Source organism: Primulina eburnea, chromosome 13 (genome assembly GCF_022965805.1).
Source record: "Primulina eburnea isolate SZY01 chromosome 13, ASM2296580v1, whole genome shotgun sequence".
NCBI classification, from domain to species: domain Eukaryota; kingdom Viridiplantae; phylum Streptophyta; class Magnoliopsida; order Lamiales; family Gesneriaceae; genus Primulina; species Primulina eburnea.
The window spans coordinates 33,070,229-33,084,388 of NC_133113.1; the positions used below are offsets into that span (position 1 = coordinate 33,070,229).

At 33.2% G+C, this 14,160-nt stretch overlaps 1 protein-coding gene and 1 pseudogene across 2 annotated transcripts; both read right to left on the minus strand.

Moving 5' to 3' along the window:
- Nucleotides 1–279: 279 nt before the first annotated feature.
- Nucleotides 280–2,301, minus strand: LOC140810138 (BTB/POZ domain-containing protein At4g08455). 2 transcript variants are annotated; one of them, XM_073167964.1, is made up of 2 exons: nucleotides 1,961–2,301; nucleotides 280–893 (listed from the first exon to the last, which is right to left on the minus strand). In XM_073167964.1, exons 1-2 carry the CDS (start codon nucleotides 2,243–2,245, stop codon nucleotides 426–428), a joined length of 753 nt encoding a protein of 250 aa, XP_073024065.1. In that variant the 5' UTR covers nucleotides 2,246–2,301; the 3' UTR covers nucleotides 280–425. The 2 variants fall into 2 exon arrangements, with proteins under 2 accessions (XP_073024065.1, XP_073024064.1); XM_073167963.1 differs by having other exon boundaries at nucleotides 280–896.
- A 1,173-nt stretch (nucleotides 2,302–3,474) lies between these two features.
- On the minus strand, nucleotides 3,475–8,447 carry LOC140808726 (protein kinase STUNTED-like; annotated as a pseudogene).
- Nucleotides 8,448–14,160: the final 5,713 nt, after the last annotated feature.

The window sequence follows — 14,160 nt, forward strand, 5'->3', positions numbered from 1 at the left end:
ATATTTGTCTCGCTTGCATGCTTGGATACACAATAATAATAAAAAATTGTGTAAAAAATTTCAATATTATAAAGAATTTAAAAACTTTAAAAAATATCTTCTTCTTTTTTTGAATGATAGAAAAATATTGTTCAAATAAAACTATATGTCGGTCTCACTCAAGACTTGTATCCAAGCTTGGTTACAAAATACACGTGGTACCTGATTCAACTAGGCTCATTTCTTAGGGAGACTTGTCCCTCCCCAATCCAAGGACGAAAAAACTTACATCACCCGGAGTACATGCAAAATACTTAAGGATGCATCAAACATTTTCATGAGATATAATCACGAATACAAGCACTTCCACGGATCAATCCAATCTAACTCAGAGCTGCCATGCGATCACATCTTCCCCTAAGCACGAATACAAGCACTTTATGATACTAGGATTTTGGGGTTGGATTTTCAGTAGCGGCAGTATTTACCTGTTTGGAGAGATAGGCTTCATAAATTTCTACCACCACACGCGGATCCTTCTCCACAAGCTCCATGTACTCTTCTTGCTTAGTGAGCTTGTCCATGTTGTCCATGATCAATGACAAGGCTGCATCAAGCAAACTCTTTGCACAAAGCTGATGAGCAAAAGCATAATATGCTAATGAGTTCTCCCTATTCAATTTCGACATCAAATACTTTTCGCAGTAGGTTTTAAGGTGCTTCACTTCATATTTTTCTGCCAGTGCTAAGAGTTCACAGGCCATATGCTCGTCAAGGTTTGCATCAGCTGTATACAAATAGCTAACAAATGCACGGAGGGCATCGTATGATACATCACTGATCTTGATGGTTCCACTGAGGCTTTCCTCCATTTTGTTTTCAAGCATGGCTCTGAAAACTGGAGAACGGCTTATCTGCTAGGCAGTAAAGAGATTTAAAACATTAACGCAATATACAGACACTAATACCTATAATATAAGAACTAAGAGTTCTTTTGAGTGAAGCCACCGAATAAACAAAATCAAGTATACATGGACCATGGCTTATATGATGAAGGTGGAAGTAACTTAAGGACCAAATCTACTTTTTTTTTAGATGAACATGTGAGACGATTTCACGAATTTACGTTCTTCAGACGGGTCGACTAGATTCTCATTTTGAGTGCAAAGTAATATCTTTTGCATAAAAAATAATATTTTTCATGAGTCGAATGAGTTATTTGTATCACAAAATTGACCGTGAAACAAACTCATTAGAGTTTTTGTTTAGTTTTTACTATTGTTAGGTTTTTTTTTTTGAGGTACTATTTTTAGATATTTGAACCAACTAATAAATAGGAATTATTTGAAACCAACTAACATTATCCAATGACCTACGCTTATTTTAATATCATGAACATATGTCTCAAATATCAACGAATTCTTAAAGGTATTTTCTCACATGTTAATTAGAGGAATAAAACTAGAGAAATCCCCTGCCATCTTTCTTCACTCACATCCCACTTCTAAAAAGCACAAGTAATAAAAAAAAATCACACGAGAAATTTATGTTTTTGCCAATTGAATCGTACATGCAAGTGCACCCTTTAAAAAGTTTATACCTGTCAGCCAACAACATCGGCTTCGTAAATAGAACATGTACATCTTTAATACATAAAAACATAAGAGGACTACTTCAGTTCAACGTTGTTGCCCAGAAAAATCAAATGCAAGGTGGATCAGACAGAAATTAAATGCTACTGTAAACAAAAAGTTCAATCATTCGGATTTAAACTACAGTAAATGACCTCCACATTTTTAAGCTTAATAAAAGAAACAGCTTTTGATGAGCTAATAGAAAGTTTGAGGCAATCAAGTGTTGAATATATAGGAAAAAGTCCATGGGAACCAAAACTGAAATCCTAGCAAATTCCAACGCACAAAACGGACTGATGAAACACAATACTTCAAACCCGGAAATTAAAAGAAATTGAAAAGGGTACCAGTACTGCCCGATGGGCAGGGATCGGAGGAAAAGTGAGGTGTGGGTCAGCAGAATCTGAGGCGACCAAGACGACGTCGGAAAAGGAAGGCGCGTTTGGCCTTGTGGTGGCGTAGTTAGGCCCCGTCACAACAGTGTGGAGGCGGAGGAAGTTGACCTTAGTCTTAAGGTCTTCGATCTCTCGCTTGAGCTCTTCCTCCGTCTCTCCTGCCTCCTCGTAGCACTCGCGGCACGTTCCAACATCTCGACCGCCGTACTCCTCCTTGCAGGATAAGCACTTCATCATCCTCCGCCAAGATCCTATTACAATAAGGAGAATATTTTCATATTTAGGAAGGATAAAATATATTATTCATTTTCTTTTGCCAATAATAGTAACGATTTTATTTTTTATTATTGTTAGATTTTTTTATAAAGATTTTAGTTTATTTTATTCTGTTTATCGAATTTTTAGATTTTAAATTAAATTACTTTTTATTTTTTTAAATACCGTTGTTGAGTTATAAAATGAATTCTGACAATTTATCAGCTTATTTGAAATTGTTAACAAACAGATTTACTTACAAATATTGAAAATGTTTTTACAGATAAAATTAAAAATACAACTAATAAAAAAATTTATGAAAGGCATAGACACATATTTGATTCTATGAAAACAAATAAATCATAATAACCGTTGATGAAAGACAAACATTAATTTGCCAATATATTGTCTTGCTTGTAGGGATGGCAATTTCCTCCGAACCCATTGGAGGATCCGATACCCGATTCGAATAGAAGATGGTATGGAGGGATTTTGTAGACCCGATTAAATAATTGGGTAATCGGGTATGAGGATTTTCGGGTTTGGGTATGGAGGCGGGTTTGATATAATCCGACACACGCCCTACCCGAATACCCGTTTAAATTTATATATATATATATGTGTGTGTGTGTGTGTGTGTGTGTCTATGTATATATATAGTAATTATATTTATTTATATTAAAGATTCGTTTTCTCAAATCCAAGTAAATCGATATTTTTCTTTTCTCTTTCCTTTCACTTTCACTTTTACGTTTCAAGGTTTTACCTCTTTTATTTTTCATTCAATTTATCATCTTCTTAATTGGTAAGTTTATTCCATGTTTGACTTTAAAAATTGAAAATTAATTTATTTTTGTTAAATTGCGTACTTTTGTTCAACTAATATAAAATATTTTTAATATTTTGTTATTTTTTTTATAAAGTTTACTTTGCAAATTTTTATCAATAATAATTTTTCTTATTGTTCATTTAAATAACTTTTTAAATATTCATAATTTCACTGAAACAATTTAAATTTGAAAAAATTCAATTGTATATGATAATAGGGTATTTGGGTAGGGTATGAATATCCGATAATCCAATGGATATGGGGATGAAATTCAATACCCGATGGGTATGGGGATGGATATGGGGATGAATTCAATAAATGGGTACGGGGATGGATATATCAAATCCGACCCATACCCTACCCATTGCCACTTGCTTAGCCTCTGATCAATACAAGAAATCTCTGTAGCAAACGATGAACAAGAAAGAAAAGAAAAGCTTTTTACACGAGGATTTACAAACAATGAGACTTTACTGATATTGCATTTTATTCGCTCCACAAAAACTTACATATCGAATTTGTAGATCATGTTTGCAAAGGGGAGGAGGAGGGCGGCACACGCACACAATTTCACAAACAACCTCACATCCAAGCCCAATCGAACACCATAAAAATAAGAACATGCTCTAAAACAATCATACAAAATATACTTTTTCTAGGCGTATATGCAAGAATTTAAGATTAGTCGAAGCTTGAGGATCGACTCCAACGTCCTCGTAGATAATCTTCTAAAGAAACACTTTGCTCAATGCTGCTTCCAGAAACGGAATCTTCCTCCACGCCGAGCAACGCAAGGTTTAGATGAGACCGGAGATTAGATTGAGAAAATGTGTCATCATCTAACATATCAGACCCTTCTAGTGTTGATCCCTCAGAAGCGTGCACTTCCAGCCTTGCCCACTTAGTTGCGTCTTTGTCTCCTTGGAGAAGCTTCAGAACCTGTAATGCCATTATGCGAAGAATATGTAACACTATGTCTTTTTATGAAGGAAATCTAAACGAGTGTATATGAGGTATATTTCTTGGGTAAAAACTTACATAGTTCATTTTAGGACGAGCACGAGGTGCGCGTCTGATGCAGAGTGAAGCAGCCAGAAACATTCTCTCTGCTTCCTCACGATCATAACGATCATCCAAATTTGAGTCAAGCAGACATGCAAACTTCCCATGATTTAAAAATGGTTTTGCCTGACAATGAAGATGCAGTTAATTTAAATCGATATTCGAAGATAATAGGCCATGACAGTCTTAGAGGAGACTCCAATTTTTCATTTTTTTTTATTTTGTTCATATGAGGAACCTGTAGTGTATAGAGAACATACCCACATAACAAGGCTTTCTTGGCCCTTTGGACAGTTGCTGCTTATAGGCTTTCGTCCAGACAAAAGTTCCAACAGAACTACACCATAAGCATAGACATCTATCTTTTCGTTAACTTTACCGTACATGAAATATTCAGGAGCCAAGTATCTGCATAAAGCACAATGTTTATTTAAAAAGTTGGGACTAGAAAATTACTCGGTTAACGTATTTTCTTTTTTTATATGACTAAGAGCAGCAAATTTACTGACCCAAAAGTTCCAGCAACATCTGTGCAAGTTATGTGAGACGAAGTTGGAGATGCCCATTTCGCAAGCCCAAAATCCGAAAGCTGAATATAATCGGACGATGAGCAATGTAAGTGATTAGTTTATACACACTATGCGACTACTAGATGAATGTTGTAGCAATACCTGAGGCTCAAAATCATCAGACAGAAGTACGTTTGATGACTTGATATCCCCGTGGATAACAGGCTGTGGTTCTCGATTGTGAAGATAATCTAGAGCCTCAGCTACACCTATTGCGACCTTGAATCTCTCCCTCCAACCGAATGCAGAAGGTTCTTTTTCAGCACCTGATTCATTGTTGTTTAATTTTGAATAGTAGAAATATAATGAAAAGGAAAAAAAAAACACAACCCGGTTTTTACATAGGTTATTGTAGAACTGCATTCACAACACAACGCCTAGAGCGTTAATACTCTTTTCCACCTCTCTTGGTTTAGATTAGTTTTATGTGAAAATAAATTTGAAAAATATGATAGAAAATATTTTCCAAATATGAAATCATATGAAAAATATATCAGAATCTGTCTTAAACCAAATGTTATTCTAAAATATATTTTTGATTTCTAACAAGAGTGTTGATATTCATTTCCAACAATGAAACCAAGATTCGTGCAGTATTAAAATCGTTTAGTTGGCAAAGATCAGGGGTAATTTCTCACCATAAAGATTTTCTTCCAGGCTTCCTCTGGACAGGAAATCGTAAACCAAGAGAAGATGATGGTCATTGAAACAGAATCCAAAAAGTGACATAATGTTTTTGTGATGTAAAGCAGTGATGATTTCTATTTCAAGGACAAACTCTTTTAAAGAGTCCTCGGACTGCTTTAAAATCTTTATGGCAAGTTCCTTCCCATCAGGAAGACAACCTTTGTACACCTGACTGCTGCCTCCTTTACCTATCATGTTATCTGCAATTGGACAAATGTAGCCACTCGTGGTCATGTACGGGAGTACCCTAATCAAATCTTGAGGCTTAAAGCGAGAGATTATACGAAAGACAAAAACCTGGTGAAAAATTGGATGTTGCTGAGACAAGTTCATGGAATTTGAACAATCTGCAAGTGGCTGAGTATGTCTGATGAATTCGTTCCAGTTCATTCGGTAAAGAGCTCGAGATGCAATTGGGTGATGAAGAAATGGAAATAGTCCCATTCCCAACAGAAACCATAGCACCACTTTCTGCATCTAATTCACAAGATTGATCTTTTTCACCATCGTGTTCGGAATCACTTCTTGTCAAATTCTCAATCGACGAACAGTATCTACTCGGTAGCTGCATTGCCCATTCAACCACAGAGATCTGCCTCACATGAAAACTGTACTGTGGTTTCCTACTGGACAATACGGTTGGTCGAAGAAGCGGCCAACCAGGTTTCAGTTCAGCTGATTCTTTAAACAGAGAAATTAAACTAGGTGCAGCATCGAGCATCTTCAGGGGTTCGGTGATCATCAAATTCTCTTCACTGTCATCAGTAGACGATTCCTTAGCTAAACGAGCACCAGAATCATTGGGTTCCACCAAGTTTAACGAACAAATCGAACAATCCCGTTTAAGCCTATCAGTTTGACCGCGGGAATCTTCATCCCAAGTTATTAACTTTGTCTCCAACGAATGACCATCAGTAAGCACTCTAGAGTTCTTACAGAACGATCTTTGAAGGGCGTTCAGTAAACCATTTGGGCCATGATGTTCAGTTTCTGGTCAAGCAAAAAGCAACATAAACATTCATGAGTTTTCTGATAGAATTTGAAATGATCCAAGGGTCATCAAACAATTAACATCATATTCACTCCGGACACGACACATATTGATTCCCGAACCCTACCCTCTCCAACACCCCCACCAAAAATATAAGAATTTCAAATTTAATGCGTAAATTTTCCAAAATTAACCCCTCCTGAATATGCCCCTTCTCATACAATTCATGAAAGAAAACACTACCGTTTACAGTAACACGGCGGCTTGAATTGGATTCTCTCTGAAAGGCAACCTTCCCATTGTTTACAGCTAACACAGAACAATTCTTGGACAATTTTTTGGCACAGTACTTCGCCACAGACGCGGATGAGCAGTAATTTATGATTACTTTGAGCAGTTCCTACTATAACTTGTGTTGCAGAGTAAGATTTGGCCTCATCAACAAGAATTTTCCCAACAGATGAACCTCTACATATCTTTAGTTTGAGATCTACCTGCAGCATTACCAGAAATCCATCTTTTTACACACAAAAATCATTATTAAATACACCACAAATAACATATTTAGGTAGAGGGTCATATCAGATTCCATTATCAAACAAGAACAGGCACTCAATATTTTAATTCTTGATTAAATTATTAAGAACTAGATCTACCAAAACTTTTTAACCAACATTCCATTTTACATCGGACTGATGGCTACATGATACCGGAAGCTGCTGCTGCCGAATCAAGGTCTCTTATGCATTTCTTTTCAGTAAGTAAACAGTGATAAATTCAGTAATCAAATGAAAACAAAAAAATATATAAAAATATTGAAGTTTCATTTTCTTTGTTAAAAAAATCGATTAAGTTCTGGTCCCGTTATATCTGCATTAAACAGTTCTTTTTCGTACTGAATGCACTCATGAAACCCGTATTTAAAGTGAGAAGATATTGAAAAATGAAAATAATTTTACCTGTTTTAAATTGCAGAAGCCTTCATAAACAGCAAGAATTGAGTCAAATGATTTTACCACTGCTAGCAGGATGGATGATTTCCCATCACGATCCACAATGTCTACACAATTTCCATTTCACCAAATTAATTATTACAAAAAATTGAAACTTTAAAGAAACATATAAATAACTATCTTCAAGCAAAAGAGAGAAGAAATTGGTAAATAAATACGTTGTAAATCTAGAATAGCACACTAGTTTTATCTTCAATCAACGGTAACTTGGAATTTTTCACTCAATAGTCTCTTGAACTTAAAAGAGAAACGGAAAATGAAACACAAAAGACAAAACATTCACCATTGTTATTGATAACATGAATAGCAATGACACGATCACCAGCCCGAGCAACTTTAACAAGAGCCCATGTAAGAAGCTCTCTGCTCTGCAAATCCATCTTCACCCCAACGACCACCGTCCGGCCGTCGGAACCCTCTTCTCCTCCCGCAACCACCATCTCAGTGATTCCTAAAAAACAACCCAAAAAAAAACAACTTTTCAAAATTCTTTTCTCCTGCTACAATCTTTCTACCACCGGCGGGAACTCTGAGCAATCATGCAGAGCAAAGGGTCACATAAAAGGGCCCCTTCAAGCGGTAGCTTGTGCGTCACTAAATCAAGTAGTTTCGGCTTGCTTTTCAAGCTTTTTAGCTATGGCAGCAGTTAGCGGAAAAAAAGGCAGAGTGCTGTGTACCTCTACAATGTACTCTGCCCACCAAAAGTCGGATAGGGAAATGTAGGTGCTGCTGACTGAAGTTATAATGGTAGGCGTAGCCATGCCTTTTCACTCGGAGACATGGGACCCACCTGGCAGAGTGGGTGGCAGTGCGTAGGGGGTACTTGCAAGAAACTTCTGTGATATCAGCAACCAAGAATTTAAGCCGCAGCAACCTTTAATGAAAAAATAAAGGAAAAAGTAGGAAATTAGATTGCAAACACCCTGCAGCTACCTTCACAGGGGTGAGGTGGCTACGGTGAAAAAACATCAAAAAGAAAAAGACGAGTTATGTTTCTTAAATGGTGACGTCCAAAGAGGGATTCGAAAGGAAAAATTAATGGGGTTTGAAGAGGGAAAAGGGCAAGTAAACAGATGGACATGAGACAGGGCTGCGGATTTAATTGCCTGAATCATATAGGTCTAAATTGTACTGCATATTATATGCAGATTTGATGAATTCATTCTTCTAAAAATTCATTTTTCAAATTTTAATTTTAATATAATCTCGAAATTTTTCCACATGAATTACTTCACGTCAACAAAAATATTGGAAACAAAAAAGTCTAATTTATACATACACAAGCGTGTGAAGGCTGCTCCTAGCTAGCAGAGATTGACGTGCAAAAATATTTTATTTTTAATTCATGAAATTAGCAAATAATTAATCATATACATCAATTATAGATATAGTTAATTGTCATTGCCGCGGAAGAACCCATAGCGTATCGCATAGCATCGAGCAAATACGCAACCAACAAACATAACGGTTCTATCCAATGTCTTAGACGATACTTCACACTCCAGATGTTCATTTTTGTGAGTGAGGAGGTGTGTTAGTTATCTCACATCGGTTGGATAAAATACTTGAGATTTGTATATATGGTCTTGGACAATCCTCTACTCTTGAGCTAACTTTTAAAATTGAGTTAAGTTCAAGTTCAAATCTTAACTTGTCCATCATCAGTTTAAAGCGAAACTCATGTCACAAGATCTTGCATGTGAGTTGACATAAATTTTTCTTCAAACTTACATGAAACCAAAAAATTTCCCCACCCGTGTCCGAAATGTACTATACAAAAAAAAAATTTACTTATATAACTTCAATATATTTGCTTTATCATGACATTAAAAAAAGGGACATGGAGGGTTGACCACCACTAATTGTAACCTTTGTTTTGTCATTTTACTTTATTTTGGTTCTTATGTTATATATATACATACATGTGATTCGATGGTCAGTTGTATTAATTTTAGTTGGTACTATGTCATTTCAATCAATTACTAAATTTTTACTACTTTGTTGAACTAAAAAAAATAACATACGAACATGTGTGACGGCGCCAATTAAATTTTACCAAGTTTTTTGCAGGATCTTGTCTTCACTTTCACGTGGAATTTCAGTGAGAGAAAGTTATATTAGCATATTGAATATTATATGTAAATGCATATCAAATGTTTGAATATAAACTTATAATATTATCTTATTAATGATGGAAATTGATACAAATGTAATTTTATCATTTTATTCCAAATTTAACTAATCAAATTAAACATATCATTATTTATTCAATACTATTCACTTCATACTCGAGTTATTTAATAATCACAATATTATTTAATCATACAATCTTATAAATTTCATCATCTCAACTAAACAAACCTTAAAAGTATATTATCCTAACCGTTGATCTACCCATTCGCGATTTTTTACATTAGTACTGTCAACATTAATATTAATCATATGTTGATATATGAACTATTGGATGCACGATCGAGATACTAATACTACCCAAGGTAGCATGTCATCGACACGTTGTAGGACCATAATTAATAAACGAATTCACGCATGACTAAACATTAATTTTACGAAACAAAAACGAATGATTTCAAGAATTGAACAAATAAAAACGAATTTTTTTAGTTCCACATGATATGTTTGCACAATTAATATAGATGATAATATCAGATTCTTATACATTGAATCAAACCCTACATCAAAGTTCAACCATTAATGTAAAAGTTTGAGGCAAAAATTTATGTGAGACGGTCTCACGAGTCGTATTTTGTGTGGCAGATTTCTTATTTCGGTCATCCATAAAAAAAATTATTTTTTATGCTAAGAGTATTACTTTTTATTGTGAATATCGGTATGGTTGACCTCACAGATAAATATTCGTGAGACCGTCTCACAAGAGACCTACTCAAAGTTTGAAAGCAATTCAATTACGAAATATTATTTTTTTCCAAAAAGAAATAAAAATTAAATTGCAGATGAAGCCCACCAACTAAATTTCCCGGTGAATTAAAATTCAAATGTTTGAAAAAAAAATACGAATATTTTGTGACAATCTTTTAATTTATGAAAAAGGAAAAAAAAAAAAAAAAAGTTGTTTCCATTTATTTAAAAGTGCCCGGAAGACGACCAACCAAACGTCACCCATGCTTCCCACGTGACCGCGAAATTAGTTGCAGACCTTTTTTTAAAAAAAGTTGTCGTTACTAAAATTAGAGTCCACAACTTTACTCGATTAAATAAAATACATCCACTACGGATTTACCCGATGGATATCGAATGATAGCGACGATAAATCTCATCATTATAAAAAAAATGTATTTAATTTGATGCATTTAGGTCATGGATGATAAATTTTACTCATGATTCGATAAGATTTTTAACAAAATCATTCTAAAATTTATTATATATGTCCTTTTATTTATTTAAATTTCATAAATCATACAATTATGTGAAAATTGCATGTTGTTATGTATACCATAATGCATGATACATATATTTAATTATATATATTGAAGGATAGAGAACAAACATTAGTACTCTATTTAATAATCGTGGTCGAAAAATGTAGCCCAATTTAATTTGTGGGACATGCGAAGATTGTATTGCATGTGAATATTTCTTATTTTTCTAGTAAAGAATGGTGACCATTTGATATTTAAGTTAATGGTGACCCTTTAATTTGATGTATTGTGTCGGTTGAAACCAAGTATTTTCACGTGTTAAGTAGCTCACAACCGCACACATAAACACGAGGCTAGTGGTCGAATTGATTCATTAAACTGGTTAATTCGATCTATATTTAAATTGAAAAGTAATATTTTTAGCATATAATAATCATGAATCGAGCCGTGTTATAAGATATGTCTAATAAAATTGGTCGGTAAGACGATCTCATGTAAGTTTTGTAATGTATGAAATATAAATTTCATAGACGGAGATGAAATTTATTTATTTATTTCATTTGTATGAAAACGAGTTTCCTGTTCAAACCTAGCTTTAGCCATATTATATAGTAGTCTAGCTTGAATGTGTCATTACATAGTAAATAAGAGATAAATAATTATATTAACCATTATGTTTTGCCCAAACTAATATCAAAATTTGGAACTCTTAGCAAATTTATTTAACTTTTTTTTTTGGTCAATTTATGTTTTTAATTAATCCCATATTTTTTTTTTGTCAATGTTACTTCGTTTTATCGGGTTGCATGTAGTTGACGATGAATCAAAAAATAGAAGCAATAATATCGTTGGGTATGGAGTGTTCGATTACTTTGGAACATGTTATTGTTATTTACATTTTTTTTTCATACATGAATGTAATATGTATATTTAATCCGATACGATTCATAAAAAAAATATTATATTTTATGCTGAAAGTATTAATATTTTTTTCAATAAACATTTTTACGAACTTTATAGTTGAAAATGAAATTACTAATTTAATTTCCTAAAGTTTGTCACATTTCTATTAATGTTATGCCTTATATTTATTTAAAACAATTTAAACTAACCCATTTAAAATAATAATAGTAATAATATGACATGTACCCATTTCTTAAAAAAAATGTCAAAATTGGAACTTCGGTCTAAAATATTTGTCGTCTTCTTTTGATTCTAGTAATATAGTCAAATATTATTTTTTGTCTATTATTTTTGCGTTTTTTCTATTTTGGTTTTTTTTTCCACGTGAAACTCACGTGTAAAGAATCTATGTTATCATTTTCGATATAAAAAAATACCGAAATGATAAAAAATTAAAAAAAACAAAACTTAATTTTGACAACAAAGAAAATTGCAAACTTTTCATAAATGGGGTGTTTGATCCAAAGAGCCAACAAATCAACCTAGCTAAAATTGACTTTGGAACCCCATCTATCTTATCCTTTACTCCCCTACTATATATATATATGTAATTACTTAGGCTTTAACTTAATCGCACCGACGTGACTCCATTCTTAAAACTTGTTGATGCCAAAGGCAATAATGAAAGTGACATTTGTGGTCGTGCATTGTATTCTTGCATCACATTTCTATCGTACTTTTATTGCTTGATTTAGCTTGCCCACGGAAGTTCAGCTACAAATTTCAGAACTATTTAAACCATAGCATAATTTATAAATGTCAAAAAAAAAAATCTTGAAATTTTCTACATAACCATAGTCTAGATAATTAATTGTTCAGAGACGGAGCCAAGGGGACTGGTAGATGCGACTGCCCCTCAATTTTTTTCACAACTTGTATTTTCTAACTCTGCATAATCGATGTTGTCACGTGATGTGACCCTGTCTTTTCAGCATACATCGGGAAAATGAAATGAAATAAAACTGGGAAAATAACTTTAGATATTTTCGGGGACAATAAATAAATCAGGAGTTCTTATTGGAGCCCGAGACATTAATTAGGATATTCACTGTGTGAAAAAAAATCTGACAGGATATGACGAGAAGCCCACTAATTAATGATCTCTTGAAGTACCAAATAGGTTTTTGTTTGTGCGTGATGTATGATTAATGGTAAATGTAGGTGAGGACTTGTTTGTTTGTCTCGATTTGTTAACTACAAAATACAATAAATTTGTTCTCATACCAACAATTTTTGTTTGGTATATTGATTAGATCTTTTATGAGACGGTATTATGAATTTTTATCTGCGAGACGGGTTAACATTATCGATATTCACAATAAAAAATAATAATTTTAGCATAAAAAATAATAATTTTCAACTCACAAAATACGACTCATGAGACCGTCTTACACAAGTTTTTGCTCAGTATATTTTATCTGTCTAACATAATTTGCAAGCTATTACAATAGTTGAAAAATTTACTCGTTACGCATCAAATGATAGCAGCAATAAGTTTTCACGTCATTAAAAAAATACTACATTGTATTTATGGTTTGTTTGAATGGAGATATTTGAAGTAAGATGTCATATTTGATTGTTTTGTTGAATTTTTATTGGATGTAAAATGTTAATGGAGATGAATTTTTTTTATTACAATGAGACGAGTGGTTTATGATTAACATGTGATCGAACCAACTTATCTTCTCAAAAGTTGAATGTCCCTTAATGTATATATTCACCATCTCAATCACTTCTTCCGGATCAAAACTCGTCAAACAAATCAGTTTTACAATACGGGATAAATTTTTATTACCGTTTTTTTGTTTTAAAAAAAATAAAGATATTTTTATACGTTAATCCCATTGTCGCCTCTTCTGTCACGTCTATGTTTTAAACAAACATTGCCTTAAGATTGGAAAACATGCTATCTTTGATAAATACAACGATCATCACTGTTAACGAAGATTTAATGTCACTATAATGACAAAGCCCTAAAATAATTTTGATATAATGAACATATATTTATTGTAATAACTATATATACATATATATTTAAATGGTACATTTCTAATTGGATCAAATTTCAGCCCAGAATTGGATGCACGTTTCATAAATTTGTAATAACTCTCCAGATTTTATTATGTTAGATTAACATGATCCATTTGATTCATTAATTTTTTAAATAAGTGATATATATAATATTGGCCCAAAAATTGAGTTTCCAATGAAAAAATTATATTTTGTGTGCAGTTCTTGTTTTGATTGTCTTTGGGAAAAATCTCGGAGAAATGTTTTCTGGGTATTGATTTTAGAAAACAAAATATATGTTTGATTTGTTATGTCAGAATGATTAAACAAAAATAATTAAGATTTTAATGTATATAAACATATTATCATTAATAG